The following is a 22216-nucleotide window of genomic DNA, read 5'->3' as shown; positions in this document are numbered from 1 at the left end:
GCCCTTCCTAATGCCAACCACTCCGAGAGTGTAGTGGGTGTTTTTTATGTGCCAGTCAGGCAATACTGGCAATGACCTCGCTTGAATCTTTTTACACATGCCACCAGCACAGGTGCCAGTAAGGCGATGTTGGTAGTAAGGCGACGTTGGAAAACAGACGTTAAATAGTGATGGTGATGACGATGATGATGATGATGACGATGATGATGATGATGATGACGATGACGATGACAATGATGATGATGAATCTTATTTAAGCTACCCAGAATTGGTCCAGCAGTCTGCAACCACTGTCATTGCTATCTCCAGTGCGCACACTTTTACTTCAATTGCAGTTTACGACGATACATATCTGGCAGTCATTAAAGTTACCACATTTCTGCCCTTCCATATTAACTGAGCATTGTACCTCCATAATGTAGAACATAAAAGATGAACTGTAGACAAGGACGTCCATCACTGCAAACTAGTTACTGAGCTGGTGCACAGAGAAGAGACTTCCAGTTAGACATTAAATGGGGTCTAAACTTAAATGACTGATCGTACTCTCTTCGATACTGTAGATGATTGACACAGAATAAACAATACTTTGACATGCTTGTTTATAGTTAGTTTTATGTATAGCTTAACAAAAGCTATAATAGCATGATACATACAACCAAGGGGGCCCACCTGCAACTACAATGCTATCTCTTTTACTCTTTTACTTGTTTCAGTCATTTGACTGCGGCCATGCTGGAGCACCGCCTTTAGTCGAGCAAATCGATTCCGGGACTTATTCTTTGTAAGCCTAGTACTTATTCTATCTGTCTCTTTGCCAAACCGCTAAGGTACGGGGACGTAAACACACCGGCATCGGTTGTCAAGCAATGCTAGGGAGACAGACACAGACACACACACATACATACATATATATATATACATATATATGACAGGCTTCTTTCAGTTTCCGTCTACCAAATCCACTCACAAGGCTTTGGTCGGCCCGAGGCTATAGTAGAAGACACTTGCCCAAGGTGCCACGCAGTGGGACTGAACCCGGAACCATGTGGCTGGTTAGCAAGCTACTTACCACACAGCCACTCCTGCGCCTATCATTTAATTTTTTTTCTTTTGTTGTTGGAAGTATTCTTTTCACCTGTCTACAAACACAGCCAGGCTGAAATAATTAATGTATTCTTACAGGAGTGAATAAAAAATTCTCAAACTTGAGGGGATGGGCCCCTTAAATACTAACATGGGCCCCCATATATGGCTTCTAATGGCACAGGGGCCCATTTGCATTGGGTAAGCTGGCAACCTGGCCTGTCTGCCACTGTATATATTAAGGTTCTAAATACTCATACTACACACACACACACACACACACATGTAGGCATGGATGTGTGGTAAGAAGCTTGCTTCCCAAAAACATGGTTCTGGGTTCAATCCCACTGCATGGTACCTTGAGCAAGTGTTGTCTACTATAACCTCAAGCCAACCAAGGCCTTGTGAATGGATTTAGTAGACAAAAACTGAAAAAAGCCCATCATATATATATATATATATATATATATATATATATATATATATATATATATACATATAGTTGATCCAAGCATGAAAAGACAAAGAGAAAACACAAAAATGCAAGGACGTGGAACAAGTATAGTGTTATTTGACGCTCAGGAAAGGAAAGAAGGAAGGAGGATTTAACGTTTCGAGCGGAGCTCTTCATCAGAAACATAGGAAAAGGAAAGATCCAAGGAAGGGAAGACGGACGAAAAAAAATCGCCAACAGTACACACACAGTCACATACATATATGTGTGCGCTTTTGTGTCTGTGTTTATGTCCTGTAACTTAGCAGTTTGGCATAACAGATCGATAGAATAAATACCAAGCTTAAAAAAATTAGTAGCGGGGTTAATTCGTTCAACTAAAATTCTTCAAGGCCACAGTGTAATGACTGAAACACATCAGTGGAAGAGGAATTCCGTCATCACGATGACAGCCAATGTGCTGTATCACTTTGTAAGGTACTTGCATTAATCTACCTGACTAATAATTTACAGCTGACCAAAATTCATCCAAAAAACTAGGTGCCCAAAAGCAAGAAAACATATATTTCTTTACTACCCACAAGAGGCTAAACATAGAAGGGACAAACAAATACAGACAAATGGATTAAGTCGATTACATCGGCCCCAGTGCGTAACTGGTATTTAATTTATCGACCCCGAAAGGATGAAAGGCAAAGTCGACCTCGGCAGAATTTGAAACTCAGAACGTAGTGGCAGATGAAATACCGCTAAGCATTTCACCCGGCGTGCTAACGATTCTGCCAGCTCGCCGCCTTGCAAGAAAACATATAAGCAAAACAAAAGTAATAATAATGAAATAAATGCAGCAAAGAAAACCATTACACATTTTAATCATACCTTTGAGTGTTTCCTGTTGGATCCTTGTAGTTCAAATTTACAGTTCCTCCAACAACTGTAAAGTGAACAGACTCTATACTTCCTAAGTTATTTGGATATTGTACTGTAGGAGATATGACAATAAATTTGCAGAGCTGTATGAAATAAAGAGATTAAAGATGAATGAAGCTGAATAAAACAAATATAATAAAAAGAAGAAAAATTCAAAGATAAATTTTCAGATAATACTCATCATCATCATCATCGTTTAACGTCCGTTTTCCGTGCTAGCACGGGTTGGACGGTTTGACCAGGGTCTGGGAAGCCAGGAGGCTGCACCAGGCTCCAGTCTGATCTGGCAGTGTTTCTACAGCTGGATGCCCTTCCTAACACCAACCATTCCGTGAGTGTAGTGGGTGCTTTTTACGTGCCACCGGCACAGGTGCCAGGGGAGGCTGGCAGCATCCACAACCGGTTGGTGTTTTTTACGTGCCACTGGCACAGAAGCCAGTCAAGGTGACACTGGCATTGGCTACGTATGGATCGTGATTTTTACGTGCCACCAGCACAGGTATCGCATCTACAATTTCCATCAACATCAACATAATACTAATTTCAAATTTTGGCACAAAGCCAGCAATTTTATGGAGAGGGTGTAAGTTGATCACATTGACTCAAGTGCTCAATTATTTTAATGACCCCCAAAAGGATGAAAGGCAAAGTCAACCTCAGTGGAATTTGAACTCTAAATGCAAAAATTTAACTTATGATGAAAGTAAGCAAATATTGTTTGCTTTAGAAGCGTCAAGATGTATTGAAAGATAGAGAAATAATTGATTCTCAAACGCATGGTAATGATAATACAACAGCACGAACAGGATAAACTATCCATATATTGCGGAAAAAAATCATTACCAGGCAGCCAGCCATGAGACTCAAGCTTACATCCCTGTGATTATGTGTCAAGTGCTTTATCTTTAAGCTAAACTGCTCAGTAACGAATTCTTCTGCAATTTTAGGATTTATAAATCTAGCTTTATTAAATTAAATTTACAATAAAGATAAACAAAGTTTGCTTTAGAAGCATTGAGATGTATTGAAAGAGAGAGAAATATCTTATTCTTAAGCACATGGTAATGTTAATACAATAGCACAAACAAGATAAACTAGCCATATATTGCAGCAAACATCATTAACAGCAATGTATGAATAGAAACGTTAGCACGCCGGGCGAAATGCTTAGCGGTATTTCGTCTGCGGTTACGTTCTAAGTTCAAATTCCGCCAAGGTCAACTTTGCTTTTCATCCTTTCAGGGTCAATTAAATGAGTACCAGTTACTCACTGTGGTCGATATAATCGACTTAATCCATTTGTCTGTCCTTGTTTGTCCTCTCTGTGTTTAGCCCCTTGTGGGTAGTAAAGAAATAGGTATTTCGTCTGCCTTTACGTTCTGAGTTCAAATTCCGCCGAGGTCGACTTTGCCTTTCATCCTTTTGGGGTTGATTAAATAAGTACCAGTTACGCACTGGGGTCGATATAATCGACTTATTTCCGTTGTCTGTCCTTGTTTGTCCCCTCTGTGTTTAACCCCTTGTGGGTAGTAAAGAAATAGGATAGTTTATCCTGTTCATGCTATTGTATTAGCATTATCATATGTTTGAGAATAAATTATTTCTGTATCTTTCTAAGTACAAAGTTGGATGAAATGTTGCTAAGCATTTTGCCTGGTGTGTTAATGATTCTGCCAGCTTCATTGTTTCTTCTTATCAACCAATATTATCTGAAAATTTAAAGCAGTGTACTCATGACTCTGCCAGCTTTTCCCCTTAAATTTTCAGGTCGCCTTACTGGCACTTGTGCTGGTGGCATGTGAAACATTTGAGCAAGGTCGTCGCTAGTGCCACTGGACTGGCTCCTGTGCAAGGTGGCACATAAAAAGCACCATTTGGGCATGGCCGTTGCCAGTACCACCAAACTGGCTCTCATGCCGGTGGCACGTAAAAGCACCCACTACACTCTCGGAGTGGTTGGCATTAGGAAGGGCATCCAGCTGTAGAAACTCTGTCAGATCAGATTGGAGTCTTGTTCACCAGACCTCAGTCAAATCGTCCAACCCATGCTAGCATGGAAAGCAGACGTTAAATGATGATGATGATGATGATGATGATTGGAAGATAAGTAAAAAAAACAAAAGAGGCAAAGAAACAGTAAAGGTGGCTGAATCATTAGTCCAGGGCAAATGTTGTGATCTTGGCCACTGATACATAATGGAGAGCAGGGAATTGGCCTTATAAGTCTTAGGATTTGAGACAGTATTCATTCACTATGCAGTTAAGATGCTGGACAACTGACCACATATTAATGAAAACAATCTTATTGCTTCACCCATTCTATTGGGTTTCCACTTGCTCTGATTTTAGCCTGGCTATCAAAAATGATAATCACTCCTTCTTCTTGGTGGTTAACAGTAAGCAGGGGATCTAATAATATACCATACTTCATCATCATCATCATCGGAGGTGCAATGGCCCAATGGTTAGGGCAACAGACTCGCGGTCAGAGGATCGCAGTTTCGATTCCCAGACCATGTGTTGTGTGTGTTTATTGAGCGAAAACACCTAAAGCGCCACGAGTCTCCGGCAGCGGGTGGTGGCGAACCCTGTTGTACACTTTCGCTCTAACTTTCTCTCACTCTTTCTACCTGTTTCTTGTCGCCGACTTCCCATGCAACCGCTGAGCCTGGATGCACATTCATCCATCCATCGATGCTCTTGGTGTCGGGGGTTGACCTGCTTTCTCTTCTGCAGGTCTTACGAATAGCAAAGGACCACGTTTCAGACTTCTCCCACTAGGGACGAAGACCGCTTCATTCAACAAACAAACAAACAAACAAACAATCATCATCATCACCATTATCATATAAATGTTCACTTTTGCTGAACCACTAAATTACAAGGACATAAACACACCAACACTGGTTGTCAAGTAGTGATGGGGGACAATCACACACACATACAAACATGGAGAAATGGCGATGAGCGACAGTTTTATAAATAATAATAATTATTATTATAAGCTAGATGTTTATCAGTGATCACCATGTACTGGCTAAAGAAAATAGTCTAATATAGGGGCATATAAGCCCTTGATGCAAAAAAGTGGGGTTTTTTGTACACACACACAAATAAGCTTCTTTCAGTTTCCATCGATCAAATCCACTCACAAGATTTTGGTCATCTGAGGGCTTAGTAACAGACACTTGCACAATGAGACTGATTGGCTGTATGTAAATAAGGAAGAAAATAGATGAAAAATAAAAGTATAGGTAATTTATCAATGCACAGGAGTGGCTGTGAGATAAGTAGCTCACTTATGAACCACATGGTTCCAGGTTCAGTCCCACTGTGTAGCACCTTGGGCAAGTGTCTTCTTTCTCTCACTCTTTCTTCCTGTTTCTTGTCCCCGACTTCCTATGCAACCGCTGAACCTGGATGCGCATTCATCCATCCATCGATGCTCTCGGTGTCGGGGATTGACCTGCTTTCTCTTCTGCAGGTCTTACGAATAGCAAACGACCACATTTCGGACTTCCCCCACTAGGAACAAAGACCGCTTCACTCAAAGCCTTGTGAGTGGATTTGGTAGACGGAAACTGAAAGAAGCCCGTCGTATATATGTATATATGTGTGTTTGTATGTGTGTGATTGTCCCCCCAACATCGCTTGACAACCGATGCTGGTGTGTTTACATCCCTGTAACTTAGTGGTTCGGCAAAAGAGACCAAGAGAATAAGTACTAGGCTTAGAAAGAATAAGTTCTGGGGTTGATTTGCTCAACTGAAGGCAGTGCTCCAGCATGGCCGCAGTCAAATGACTGAAACAAGTAAAAGAATGCTATTTTTGGTCACTGTCTTCAAGATGTTTTTGTTACATGATGCTATTGCTTTTTTTTTAAATAAAATTTGCTGAAAATAAGTCGCAATAATTATGCACGAACCCAACAGATTTACCACTGCTGCTTGTTTGTTTGTTGAGCTAAGCGGTCTTCGTCCCTAGTGGGAGAAGTCCGAAACGTGGTCCTTTGCTATTCGTAAGACCTGCAGAAGAGAAGGCAGGTCAACCCCTGACACCGAGAGCATTGATGGATGGATGAATGCTCATCCAGGCTCAGCGGTTGCATAGGAAATTGGGGACAAGAAACAGGAAGAAAGAGTGAGAGAAAGTTGGGGCGAAAGAGTACAACAGGGGTCGCCACCACCCCCTGCTGGAGCCTCGTAGCACTTTAGGTGTTTTTGCTCAATAAACACACACAACGCCCGGTCTGGGAATCGAAACCGCGATCTTCCAACTGCGAGTCCGCTGCCACAACCATTGGGCCATTGTGCCTCCACTTACCACTGCTGCTTGGATATTTGCTGTCTGGTCTGTGGTGGTGTTTAGTTGGGTTGATGAATGAAACTCTTTCCTGAGCTACATGTGGAAGTGTGGAAGGTGTTTATAAGCCATTTAAGAAACACACAAAAACCGTTAGATTCACTTCAACATCTAAATTCAATTTGCCAACATATTTTCGTCGCTTTGGCAAATTAAATTTAAATGTTGAAGTGAATCAAACGGCTTTTGTGTGTTTCTTAAATGGCTTATAAACACCTCCATGCTGCAATTGTTTTCGTCCCAGCACACGATCTCAGATCACGTCACTTGCTATGCAAGTACATCTCCGCAAATGTAGAAGTGATTGTAGAAATAACTGTGAACATTTACCAATTTTTCTATTGCAAATAGAGACAGACTGCATTGGCCTTTCACAGGTAACAACAGCAATAATACTGTTTGAGGTTTATGGCAAGCTATTGATACGGCAACATAGAGTTTGTCTTACATAAGTGGAAACAATTATGCTATATTCATGATGAAAGAGGTCTTTGATAATTCGTCTGAGTGGTGAGCTGGCAGAATCGTTTGCGCGCTGGACGAAATGCTCAGCGGTCGCCACCACCCCCTGTCGGAGCCTCATGGAGCTTTAGGTGTTTTTGCTCAATAAACACACACAACGCCCGGTCTTGGAATCGAAACTGCAATCCTCCAACCGCGAATCCACTGCCCTAACCACTGGGCCATTGCATCTCCTGATGATGATGATGATGATGATGACGATGATGATGTTGATGGTGATAATGATGACAAAGGCAATGATGAAGATGATAACAATGATGATAATGATGATGTTGATGAATTTTTAAAATTTCAAATGAAATACAATGATCTGCAGTCATGAGGACAAAATTTTTTTTTTCCAATTTAATACATTAAAAAGATATTTGCTGAACTCATACTGGGACTTCGGTGTAGCTACAACTAATTGTCTATGCAAGAAAAGGAAATAAACTTACAGTTTGACTAGTATTCATGCACTCCATCTGTGCACAAGGTAACCACTTATATATAGCGGAATTTTTGTAAGCCTGAAAACTGAAATAAAAAATACAGAATGAGTGTTTTCTCAAGACCTAACTCTCATAGTGCCAATTACATGGTTTTCCGTGGCCTATAACTGACTGACATCACATTGCCCCTGGACAACTGGCGAGCTGGCAGAAATGTTAGCACGCCGGGCGAAATGCTGAGCGGTATTTCGTTTGTCGTTACATTCTGAGTTCAAATTCCACTAAGGTCAACTTTGCCTTTCATCCTTTTGGGGTCGATTAAATAAGTACCAGTTACGCACTGGGGTCGATATAATCGACTTAATCTGTCCTTGTTTGCCCTCTCTGTGTTTAGCCCCTTGTGGGTAGTAAAGAAATATTTATTTACAGTTGAGTGAACTTAAGTAATGTGAAATGAATGGTTTTTGCAGGACACAATACACTGCCCAGACCAGGGACTGAACCCGAGATCTTGCAATCATAAATGCAAAACCCTAACCATTAAACTACATACCTTCACAAATTAAGGATTAGCAATAAAAATACTTTTTGTTTGTATTTGGGTCATCCCATAAAGAGAACGGTCTTTTAGAATTGCATGAACTAAAAGTCGGAGGGGGATGGGATAAACTACCTGCATCAACTTGCTATGAAAGGAGGTAGTAATTTTACCTTGTACTTATTCTTAGTGCTGGTTTTGAAGAGTGCAGTTTTAACAGTTGTATTTTCAAAGCTATTATGGAAGTAACAAAGGAGCATATTTGACATATTTTGCTTTCCAAGCTCAATAAAGACAACAACATAACAGAAAGTGTGAGGAATATTAATGCAGTATACAGGGACTGGACAATAAGCGTGAGCCAGTGTCAAAGGTGGTACCAGAAATTCCGAGCCGGAAATTACAGCCTAGAAGATAAATCACATCCTGGAAGATCTGTAGAGCTCAATGAGGACGTCTTGCAAATGCTGATTGAACAGAATCCCATCATAACTGTTGAGAAACTAGAAGAGGAGCTTGGATTTGATCATTCAACCATTCATTAACACTTGCATCCCATCAAAAAAGTCAGCAAATTGGGTCAATGGGTTCCTCATAAACTTTCAAGTCTAATTACACGCAGAGAGTGAATGTGTGCTTTTCTTTGCTGTCACATCTCATGAATAAACCTTTTGTGGACTGAAAAATGACTGTTGATGAGAAATGGGTTCCCTAAAACCATGTCAGGTGCCAAAGACAGTGGGTAGGGAAAGGAGAAACACAGGTATCCCAGGTTACAGAAGGTCTTTACTCACATAAGGTGCTGTTATCTGTTTGGTGGGATGTGAAAGGTTTAGTCCACTTTGAATATTTAAACCCTAACTAAATGATAACAAAGGAGATCGACTGTGAGCAACTCGAGAGGCTTAAGTCAGTGCTACAATGTAACGACCATCTTTGGTTTCAAGATGAAAGGTGTTCTTCCATCAGGATAATGCTAAGTCACAGGCAGTGAGGATGACATTCCAAAAGCTGTAGCAGTTTGAATGGGAAACAATGCCCCACATATCATATTCACTAGACATTGCCCCATCTGATTATCGTTTATTCTGCAGTCTTCAAAATCATTTGGATGGAAAAAAATATGAATTTTGTAGACGAAGTCAGAACAGTATTGGAGGAGTATTTTTATCATGGACAAGTAAATTTTTGAAATGGGACCTTGCAAGTCTACCAGATAGATGGAAGGACATTGTAGAAAATGAAGAAGAGTATATTTTAGATTAAAAAAGAACTTTGTTGATCTTATGGAGATGTACTTTCATAGCAAGTGACCTGATCTGAGATCGTGCACTGAAACAAAAACAATTGCAGCGTGGAAGGTGCTTATAAGCCATTCAAAAACACAGAAAAGCCGTTTGATACAGTTCAACATTTGAATTTAATTTGCCAAAAAGCTTTCGTTGCTTTGAGACCACAACCTGATCACTGACAAAATTCCATCTTAATTTCCAAAAAATAAAAGAAGTATAAAAAAAACCACATTATTTATGGGATGACCCAATATAAACACCATTTTGAGGTGTGCTGTAAAGGGTATCTAGAGGCACTATAGATTTTTATAAACATAGTTTGACCCTTTAGTGTTCAAATTATTCTGTCAAATGTAATGATATTTGAATTACTTATGCTTTATCTCATAGCTTTGAGATTTTGAAAATATCATCATCATCATCATTGTTTAATGTTCTCCTTCCTTGCTGACATGGGATAGATGATTTGACAGGAGCTGGCCAGGCAGGAGCTTGCGCCATGCTTATGTGTCTGTTTTGGCATAGAATTTACAGCTTAATGACCTTCCAAGTGCCAACCACATTACAGTGAGGACTGGATGCTTTTTAAGAAACACCTGCACCTAATTCTATGTATTTAGACCGATATTGTAGGGTACATGTAAAAGGCTGTATCAGGCTGGTTTCAACATAAAACAGGTAGAATATTTTGGTGGAATATGGCCAGTTTGAATGGTAAAGGGCAAATGCATTAGAAAGTCCTTAGTAAGGCATTAGTGTCAAGAAAAACCATGTTATTCATAATTTTATTATAAACAAATATGATTTAATGCCACAAAATAATGGCAAGGTGGCTAGGCATGGCTGTATGATAAGAAGCTTGTTTCCCAACCACATGGTTCCGGGTTCAGTCCCACTGCAAGACAACTTGGGCAAGTGCCTTTTTCTATAGCCTCAGGCTTACCAAAGCCTTGTGAGTGGATTTGGTAGACAGAAACTGAAAGAAGCCCGCTGTATATACATATGTATATCAATATATATATATATATACATATATAAATATATATATTATATATATAATATATATATATATATATATATATATATTATATATATATATATATATAATATATATATATATATATATTATATATATATATATATATATATATTATATATATATATAATATAGTAAGTCGGAAGGCAAACATATCACACACCCCTTCAAGTAGGTGGCCCTGTGCGATCTGTAGAAAAGGTGTAGGTAGAGACTCCATAGGATGTACCCAGTGTGCAAGCTATGGAAACATAGATTGGTCATACTTCTATAATTGATGAAAATATTTTGGCAATTTTAATTTTTTTTAACAATTTCCAATAAAAATTTAATTATAAAAATACAATAATAATACTTTTTAAACGTTGAACAGTTTTGAGGGCCCACCTGTGTAACATAATAATCAAAGGAGTCCATAGGTAAAAAAACAGTTGAGTACCACTAGATACAAACACTTGCATACATACACACACATACATATGCAGACTGCATACACACAAAACACACCCACCCACATATATCTTGGTTATAGGTTTTTAAATTCTTTGCTACACTTTGACCGTAACCAAAAAGTGGAGTCTGGATAAGAAGCTATAGTTTCTAAAGTGTTAAAATTATCTGAGTTTCTGCAAGGGCAAAGTTAAAGAACGCTATCGTCGTCGTCGTCATCATCATCATCATCATCATCATTTAACGTCAGTTTTCCATGCTGGCCTGGATTGGACGGTTTGACTGGGGGCTGGCAAGCCAGTAGGTTGCACCAGGCTCCAATCTAATCTGACAAGGTTTCTACAGTTGGATACCCTTCCTAATGCCAATCGTTCTGAGAGTGTAGTGGGAGCTTTTCATGTGCCACTGGCACGGGAGCCAGTCAGGCAGCACTGGCATCAACTACATTTGGATGGTGCTTTTTACATTCCACTGGCACAAGAGCCAGACAGAGGGGACTGGCATTGACCACATTTGGATGGTGCCTTTTATGTGCCACCGGTACGGGAACCAGTCAGGTGGCACTAACATCAACCACATTCAGATGGTGCTTTTTATGTGTCACTGGCACAGGAGCCAGTTGGAGGGGACTGGCGTTGACCACGTTTGGATGGTACCTTTTACATGCCACCGCACAGGGAGCCATTCTCAAATTTCATAATTATATTTTACAGTTTCCATAATCGTGAAATCCTGTAGCCTGAGGAAGCTGCAACACAAATGATACAGGTATATATCTGTCTGCATCTTTTATCACTTGTCTTTTATTTACTTCAGTCACTGAACTGCGACCATGCTGGAGCACTGCCTTGAAGAGTTTAAAGGGTTTAATCAAATAAATCAATCCCAGGACTCATTTTTTTTTTTTCTCAAGATTGGTACTTAATCTAGCGGGTCCTTTTCACTAAACCATAAGTTATGGGTACATAAACACACCAGCACCAGTTGTGAAATGGTGGTGGGGGACAAACGCAAATTTTTTATTACCCACAAGAGGCTATACAAAGAATGGGACAAATACAAGACGTGACAAACATAAACTCAGGGAACTTAAAACTTACAAAAAGAAGATGAGATAAGAAGCAAAAAATTAAAAGAAACGAATGAAAATATGAAAGAGTATAAAATGAGGTGCAATGCCCACTTGACCCCCAAAGTCGAGTAGTTACATTTGGACAGTTTTTCTCTTTTACATAAAATGAATTTCTATTACAATAGTATTTTTTTATATTTTCACAAAATTACATTAGAATTTTTCTTTTCAGTTTTTCGAAATTGATTACAAGAGGTGGGGGACAAACGTTCATGCGCACACACATGATGGGCTTCTTTCAACTTCTGTCTACCAAATCCACTCACCAGGTTTTGGGCGTCCCTGGGCTATATATAGTAAAAGACACTTGCCCAAGGTGAAACATAGTGGGACAAACCCAGAACCATATAGGTAGGAAGCAAACTTCTTACCCCACAGCCATGACTGTGCTTGTATGGTCATTTTTATCCATGGTCTCTTAGCTAACTGCTTCTTACCAACAACATAATGATAATACCCTACTCCGTTTCCTATGCTGACTTTTACACAATCTCCAAAAAGCAAAAAATTTTTTTAAATAGAATTTTATTCGAAATTATGTTTCCTAGTTTTCAATAAACTCCCACCCATTTTTACAGTTTCTAAAATAACTGGAATTTCAACAGGAGCTCAGAGTGGTTGGCGTTCGGAAGGGCATCCAGCTGTAGAAACTCTGCCAGATCAAGATTGGAGCCTGGGGCAGCCATCTGGTTTGCCAGTCCTCTGTCAAATCGTCCAACCCATGCCATTATCGTCATCATCGTCGTCGTCATTTAATGTCCATTTTCTATGCTGGTATGGGGTGGACAATTTGAAAGGAGCTGGCAAGCCAGTGAGTTGCACCAGGCTCTATTTGTCTGTTTTGGCATGGTTTCCATCTGGATGCACTTCTTAATGCCAACCACTCTACAGAGTGTATTGGGTCTTTTTTTACATGTTAATAGCAGCAGTGCTTTACATGTGGCATAAGCACCAGTGCTTTTTATGTGGCACCAACGCTTTTTATCTGGCACCATCACCAGTACATTTTACATGGCACTGGCATGGCAGCTACTTATATGCAATTGGCATGGATACTCTTTTACTCTTTTACTTGTTTCAGTCATTTGACTGTGGCCATACTGGAGCACTGCATTTAGTTAAGCAAATCAACCCGAGGACTTATTCTTTGTAAGCCTAGTACTTATTCTCTCGGTCTCTTTTGTTGTACTGCTACATTTTGGGGATGTAAACACACCGGCATTGGTTGTCAAGTGATGTTGGGGGACAAACACAGACACACAAACATATACACACACACACACACACCACACACACACACACACCACACACACACACATATATATACATATATATGACGAGCTTCTTTCAGTTTCCGTCTACCAAATCTACTCACAAGGCTTTGGTCGGCCCGAGGTTAGAGTAGAAGACACTACTATAGTAAAGGCTGGAAACAGCTGTAAACCAAATTTGCTCCAATAAAGGAATAATATGTAATGACCATTATTTTTACCTTGCTTCTAATATATATATGTATATATATATCGGGAAATAATAGTTATTGCTAAGCTAACATGGCAGTCCAGGAAAATAGGACGAATGCTACTGTTGAATAGCTGTAAGAGGCTATCACCTCTAGCTAGCTATGTGACACACAAACCTGTGTCCATTACAACCATCGGAAAGGAGAGCTCATCAGCTTCCTCATGCTGGTTCAGACACCCACAGACTAGTTTCAGAGTATTTGCCTTTTATCAATGTGGAGTAATCGAACCCAGCAGGCATTGCTCATGACTGTTTCTTCAAAGGTTTATATATATTCAGTGGAACTCATCCACTGGTTTTCAAAAAATAGCAATTAATTAATTATATATATATATATATATATATATATATATATATATATGTTTAATACAGTTCTATATTTAAGAGATGAGGAATTATGTACATTATTTACATTTACATTTGACAGATATTTTCCTCATCTTGTTTGTTGTTAACACAATGTTTTGGCTGATATACCCTCCAATCTTCTTCAGGTATCTTGGGGAAATTTCAAACCTGGGTTCTCATTCCTAAGGTATTTTTCCATGATATTGTTGTTGTTGTCATTGTTGTTGTTGTTATTATTATTATAATTATTATTATTATAATTATCATTATTATTATTATTATTATTTAGGTCACTGCCTGGAATCGAACTTGGAATCTTGGGGTTAGTAGCCTGGGTTCTTAACCACTATGCCATATGCCTGATGAAGGCTGGAGGGTATATCAACCAAAACAGTGTGTTAACAATAAACAAGATGAGGACAAATATCTGTCAAATGTAAATAATATATATATCATCATCATCATCATCATTTAGCGTCCGCTTTCCATGCTAGCATGGGTTGGACGGTTCAAATGGGGTCTGGGAAACCAGAAGGCTGCACCAGGCCCAGTCTGATCTGGCAATGTTTCTACGGCTGGATGCCCTTCCTAACGCCATAATCTAATTAATTTTTTCCTTTTTAAATACAGTTATTATATTAAGGGCATTACTACATGTAAATGCCTCATGCTATAAGGGATTCTCAAAGTCACAACTACCTTAATAAATATACAGTGTACTGACAGCAAGGAAATGCACCTTGGAAGTCGTCGCCTAAAAACAGATTCAGCCGCATGCTGGTGCTCCAGCATGACCACAGCCACCTGGCTGAAACACATAAAAGAATAAAAGAATATATATATATATATATATAAGGCCAAGATCAATATCATATTATATATATATATATATATATATATATATTTTTCTCTTATTACCTTCTCTTATTCCTTTCTGTTGAAGAGCATAGGCACACAACGTAAAAGACTTTTTCATTTTTCCTGAGTGTCAAATTAATGCATTTGTTTGCTCATACACTTGTCTTCATCTTTTCTCTCTCATTCTTCATTCTTTCTGGTTTTCTCTACAACCATTCCCTTTTTTTCTCTCTCTTTCTCTTGCTCCTCCTCCTCCCTCCCGTTGTTGACCCATGACGAGAGCTCTGCTACTGTCTTTCTGACCTGGCTTCCTTCAAGTGTAGACAGCATTTTCTGTGGCTCCTTCGCCATTCTCAAAAATAGCGTTCGTAATATTTTATCTCGTTCGGCTTAACAGCCCTTCTTGTTTGTGTTACTGTTATTCTTCTTGTCCTGTCTTTTACTGTTTATATTTTGTACTGTCGTTACTGTCCTGTTTTTGTTATCATTTTTATCCCTCCACAAAAAAATCTCAAATTTTATTTAATTTGCTTTTCGCAGGAAGGAATGTTTCATTAAAGTCATGTCTCGCCTTGACCTTCGAAACGTGGAGTAGATGAAACAAAGGCGACTGAAGAAGGGGAATTTTCCTTGTTTTGTATGTCTTGTGCTCTATTTTTTCGTTGTTTAAGAAAAATGTCCATTTCCTTGGTTTTGTGTTTATGTTTTTGTTTCTTATTGTGTTCGACGTTTTTTTGGTGTCCTGTACCCATATATGCATGTAAATATACAGATATGTATGTATATGCATGTTTTATTTTATTTATTAATTTATTATATGACGGAATGCACGCATCCATTTCTAAGTAAGATTGTTCTATATATATATATATATGTATTGTTGTTGTTGTTGTTGTGACCCCCTTCCGTCATGAATGACCATGGGATTGCACCTAGAAAGTTAACCTCTGAGGTACAAGTCTGGGCAAGGTTGTTTATGGAAGACCAGCAGTCGCCCATGCATACCAGCCTCCCCTCTCCACGCCACCGATGTTATCCAAGGGAAAGGCAAAGGCCGATACAGCTTGGCACCAGTGACATCGCAGCTCATTTATTAACATGCAAGTGGCTGAGCACTCCACAGACAAGTGCACCCTTAACATAGTTCTCGGGGAGATTCAACATGACACAGAGTGTGACAAGGCTGGCCCTTTGAAATACAGGTACAACAGAAACAGGAGGAAGAAAGAGTGAGAAAACGTGGTGGTGAAAGAGTACAGCAGGGTTCACCCCCCCCCCCTGCTGAAGCTTCTTGGAGCTTTAGGTGTTTTCGCTCAATAAACACTCACAATGCCTGGTCTGTGAATCAAAACCGCAAGTCCGCCACCCTAAACTCTGGGCCATTGCACCACCAAATAGTAATAATAATAAAAATAGTAATAATGACAATAATAATAATAATAATAATAATAATAATAATAATAATAATAATGATAATAATAATAATAATGATGATAATAGTAATAATAATAATAATAATAATAATAATAATGATGATGATGATGATGTTAATAATAATAATAATAATAATAATAACAATAACAACAATAACAACAATAATTCCCTCCACTCGAGGCACAAGGCCTGAAATTTGTGGGGAGGGGACCAGTCGGTCACATCGACCCCAGTGCTTCACTGGTACTCAATTTATTGACCTCATGAGGAAGAAAGGCAAAGTCAACCTCGGTGGAATTTTAGCAACACACACACACACACATATATATAGATAGATCGTTAGCTACTACACACATTTTTTTCTCTCCTTGTTTTTTCTGTCCCTTTCTGTAGAAGAGCGTATGCTTGAAATGTAAAAGACATTTTCTATTCCTGAGCACTATACTAATACATCTGTTTGTTTTATACACCACCTGCCTTCGTCTTTTGTTTTTTCGTAAACTCTCCCTGTATATATATATATATATTTATATATATACATGTGTGTGTGTTTGAGTGTGTATAAATACATATATATACATTTTATTCAGTCTGTCCTCCCACCTTTCCAAAATTCTTAACTCTTACATAAATTATCTCCAGTACACATAACCTCGTTAAATAAGCCTGAATTAACATTAAGATAAAAACTTATACTTACACTCTACTTCCAAATTGTTGAAGATCAATGATATCTCCATTTTCTTTTTGGCAAGAACAATAAGAAAGTTTTTTACAATTTTCACTTTTAGCCAATAAACCTAAAGTCAAAAGAACGATGAGACGTACTGTAATAGGAAAATAACAGCCAACCATTTTGGGAAAGTAGTTTTGAGTGTTACAAATGAATTAGATAATTTGAGAGAACACTGGACTTTAATATCTGAACTTTAAAATAGCTTATCTAGTCGTTTCATGTTGTGCGAAATAATGTGACAACAGAAATGAACGGACCGGTACCCTACGAAAATGACGACCGTCAAAATAATGGGCCAGACGTTGTACCTCTTGTCCTGCAAATAAAACCCAAAAGACATAAATGGACACGTGACATTTCTATCTTACACGCATACTTCACAGCAGTGCTCTACCCAAAAAATGAAAACACAACAACACATACATATAAAATATGGAAGGAAAATAACATAAATATAAACTCTTTGCCAGACTGCTAAGTTACAGGAACATAAATATATCAACATCGTTGTCAAGCAGTGGTGGAAAACAAACACAGACAAAAGCACACACACACATGCATACACACATACTTACATACATACATACATACATACATACATATATATATATATATATATATATATATCATCATCATCATCATCATCATCATTGTTTAACGTCTGCTTTCCATGCTAGCATGGGTTGGACGATTTTGACTGAGGGCTGGTGAACCAGATGACTGCACCAGGTTCCAATCTTGATCTGGCAGAGTTTCTACAGCTGGATGCCCTTGCTAACGCCAAGCACTTCGAGAGTGTAGTGGGTGCCCTTTATGAGCCACCAGCATGGGGGCCAGTTAGGCGGTACTGGCAACGACCTCGCTCGAATCCTTTTACACATGCCACCAGCACAGGTGCCAGTAAGGCGATGTAGGTAACAATCACGCTCGAATGATGCCCTTTTACGCGTGACTGGCACGGAAGCCAGTGTAGTGAGTGCGTGATTTGAATATAGAGGCACCTACCTTCTCTTCGTAGTGACGGAGACCCTCCAGAGATGACTAGTCCTTCCTCACAGCCCCGACTCGAACACTAACGATAGCAGCTGCTAGCCCAAACCCTTAGCGACGTCCTCGCATGTCTTGTCACCTGCACGACCCACGGTGGAAAAAAGGCGATTTCCGCTCGCTGCGCATGCCTGACAGCTGACCCCTTCCGCTTGCCCCGCTTCCGGTCAATGCACCCGGCTGCTGACGTCCAGCTGCTAACGTCATCCCACATGCCACCCTGATCTTAAAGATCACAATCTCTCCGCTCCATGTTGTAGTCTACCATCCAACCGGGAGAGCGCCTTGCTCGTCGAGATCTTCTCAAGCTGGGCTCCTCATTCTCCCCCTCTCCAGAATCATCGTCCATCGAAGCAACAATCCTGCGAAGGTCCAAGACGTGTCGTGGTGTTCCATCTACGGATACGTTGCTTCTGGAATTGATCGCAGTCACCGTTCCTCTGCTCCATTGAGACGTACAGCGCGCCTTTGGTGGCTTGACCCAGACTTCCTCCCCTATTTTCATGTGAACGGGTCCCTTCTCTTCCTCGTGACCCTCCGGCACTTTGCTCGGGTGCCTCCATTCATATTTGAACACAGCTCTCTGCGGCACAGATTCCTCAGCTTGTCCGGATCGGGGAGACAAGTTGTACCAAAAAACTGCTTCAAGCGGCGAAATGTGCCCTCTTTCCGCTATGGCCTTGACTGTCCGATGGTGCCTCTCCACGATCCCGTTACCGCCTGGCCTATACGCTGCTCTGAACAAGCGTCGCACGTTCCACCGATCAAGCATAACCCTCAATGCTTCCGAATGAAACGCCGCCCCATTGTCCATCAGTAGTTCTTCCACGGGACCTCTCTCTAAAAATATCCCGTTCAGGATCTGCACGATCTCGTCAGCAATGCCCGATCTCAACTCCCTCCAAATGGCCAGCCGGCCCGGCCCACAGTCGACCATGGAGAGGTACATTCGCTGACGGTAGTGTGTCACATCCACAGCTAGCCTCTTCCAGTTCTGCTCCACGGAAAGGCTTCCCTGTTCATGCCCACATGGAGCAGGGTCGATGGACTGACACCTGTCGCAGCTCCCGACCACCTTCCGGACGCTTCTCCTAGTGACGTCATCATCAATTTTTTTTTGCCAGATACAGGGTCCTGTCCACACCCAGGTGATGCATAGCGTGCAGTTTCTTCAGTTCAGAGTCATCCAACCGACATGCCGCAGCTATCCCTCTCCGGGCCTCCTCCGGTTCTTCCAACCACTCGCCTTTTTTCCAACGTGGGTCGTGCAGGTGACAAGACGTGCGAGGACGTCGCTAAGGGTTTGGGCTAGCAGCTGCTATCATTAGTGTTCGGGTCGGGGCTGTGAGGAAGGACTAGTCATCTCTGGAGGGTCTCTGTCACTACGAAGAGAAGGTAGGTGCCTCTATATTCAAATCGCGCACTCACTACAAGCTATTTCGGCTCCCTGCGCACGCCTGACAGCTGACCCCTTCCGCTTGCCGTGGTTCCAGTCAACGCACCCGGCTGCTGACATCCAGCTGCTAACGTCATTCCACAGCCAGTTGGCTGCTCTGGCAACGATCACACTTGGATGGTGCTCTTGGCACCCTACAAGCACGGGCACAAGTGCCAGTAAGGCGACGCAGGTAACAATCACACTCGAAGTGTCACTGGCATGGAAGCCAGTTAGCCGCTCTGTCAATGATCATGCTTGTATGGTGCTCTTTGCACCCTGCTAGCAAGGAAGCCAGTCATCAAATTTGATTTTGCTTTTGCTTATGATTTCCATAAACGGCAGAAGAAATACGACTATGCATTTTGCCCGGCGTGCTAACATTTCTGCCAGCTTGCCGCAATTACTATGCCACTATCAGAATAATATTAACATTCTTTCAATGCATTTTAAATGAATATTTTGAGACAAAAAAGGACCGGATATATTTTTCTGCTTTCTTTTGATTGCATTTCTTCTTTTTAATTGTTCTGTCAAAGATTAGACATTCATCTACACTATTGTTAAATCATTTGTAAAGGATACAAAAATAAAATATATATTTAGGCAGTGCTCCAGCATAGCCACAGTCAAATGACTGAAACAAGTAAAAGAATAAAAGAATAATGAATTACTTTTGAGCCTTCATTTATTATTTTGTGTTTTTCTAATTTAATAAAAAAAAAAGTAAAAATCTTGTCACTCAAACCATTCCTTAAATACTTTTCCTGTCTTTTATGAGCTAGAAAACACATCTCAGGTGTGTTCAGATTCCAATGAGGTCATTTATTTGTGTTGCAAGTGAAAGTCATCACTTTGGAAAGGTCATCTCGCAGGAAATGCTTTATTCTATTCATGTCACAGACAAGAATTTATTAATGGATTATTGTGTGATAAGTGAATAATTTACAAGAGAAGGAAAGAGAAAGAAAGGAAAAAGAAGCAAGAAGCAATTCAAGCTTTTCCTGCAATAGGAAATACCAGAAGTATGTAACCTATCAACCATGAATTATGGAAGTCAACATGAAGGCATGTGGCTTAATGGTTAGAGTATGCAGCTCATGATTATGAGGTCGTGAGTTCAATTCCCAGTGGTGCGTTGTATCCTTGAGAAAGACACTTTATATCATGTTGTCCCAGTCCACTCAGCTGGCAAAAATGAATTGCACCTGTAATTCAAAGGGGCCAGACTTATCTCATTCTGTGTCGTGATAAATCTCCCTGAGAACTACGTTAAGGATACATGTGTCTGTCTGTGGAGTGCTCAGCCACTTGCACATTAATTTCACAAGCAAGCTGTTCTGTTGATCAAATCACCTGGAATCCTCATCATTGTGTGGCTGTATGGTAAGTAGCTTGCTTACCAATTACGTGGTTCTGGGTTCAGTCCCACTGTGTGGCACCTTGGGCAAGAGACTTCTACAATAGCTTCGGGCCGACCAAAGCCTTGTGAATTGATTTGGTAGAGGGAAACTGAAATAATCCCAGTGTATATGTGTGTGTGTTGTATGTATGTATGTATGTATGTATGTATGTTTGTGTGTCTGTGTTTGTCTCCCCAACATCGCTTGGCAACTGATGCTGGTGTGTTTACATCCCCATAACTTAGCAGTTCAGCAAAAGTCACTGATAGAATAAGTACTAGGCTTACAAAGAATTAGTCCTGGGGTCAACTTGCTTGACAAAAAGGCAGTGCTCCAGCATGACCACAGTCAAATGACTGAAACAAGAAAAAAGAAAAAGAAACAAAAGAATTGTAACCAACAGAATACCAGAAAAATGAAAGGTGACAAATTTATCCATCCATAGATACAGTTATGGCTGAGTGGTTAACCATTATCAGTTCGATTTGAGTCATTTGACCCATGAAGGTACATTTTTTACCATAATTTTTGCATTGTTAGTTGAAATTATCTATTCTTTCCTCTAGCTGCCTCTCTTAGAGGGATTAACATGCGGGACACTGGAGAAGGTTTTCTGGTGGCTGTTCTCCAGGGACCCAGGATTTACGTGACTTGTCATTTTCACCCATTTGGACTCTGAATGTTGGACTATTTTACTTTTACACTATTTACATTATTTACATTTGACGGATATTTGTCCTCATCTTGTTTGTTGTTAACACAACTTTTCGGCTGATATACCCTCCAACCTTCATCAAGTGTCTTGGAGAGAACCTGGGTTCTCTTTCCTAGGGTATTTTTGACATCATCACCACCACCACCACCACCACCACCACCATCATCATCATCATCAGCATCATCATCATCATCATTCAGGTCACTGCCTGGAATCGAACTCGGAATTTTGGGGTTAGTAGCCCATGCTTTTAACCACTACGCCATACGCGAACAAATCTCCGTCAAATGTAAATAATGTAAATTCCAGGCAGTGACCTGAATAATAATAATAATAATAACAACATTGGAAAATACCTTAGGAATGAGAACCCAGGTTTGAAATTTCCCCAAGACACATTATGAAGGCTGGAGGGTTGTGTTAACAACAAACAAGATGAGGACAAATATCCGTCAAATGTAAATAATTTAAATATTGTAAGAG

General features: G+C 40.2%; 1 protein-coding gene across 2 annotated transcripts in view; it reads right to left on the bottom strand.

Moving 5' to 3' along the window:
- Positions 1-17427, bottom strand: part of LOC115215234 — a 42929-nt gene extending 25502 nt beyond the window's left edge. The window contains exons 1-3 of one of the 2 annotated variants that reach the window (XM_036505484.1): positions 17098-17427; positions 7792-7870; positions 2420-2553 (exon numbers count right to left, since the gene is read on the bottom strand). In XM_036505484.1, coding sequence (XP_036361377.1) covers positions 2420-2553; positions 7792-7870; positions 17098-17252 — 368 coding nt within the window. In that variant the 5' untranslated portion in view covers positions 17253-17427. The remainder of the gene's footprint in view (positions 1-2419; positions 2554-7791; positions 7871-17097) is intronic. The other variant, XM_029784470.2, reaches the window with a different exon arrangement.
- Positions 17428-22216: the final 4789 nt, after the last annotated feature.

This window comes from Octopus sinensis, linkage group LG8, assembly GCF_006345805.1.
Source record: "Octopus sinensis linkage group LG8, ASM634580v1, whole genome shotgun sequence".
NCBI lineage: Eukaryota > Metazoa > Mollusca > Cephalopoda > Octopoda > Octopodidae > Octopus > Octopus sinensis.
This window is presented reverse-complemented; position numbering and strand designations above follow the sequence as displayed.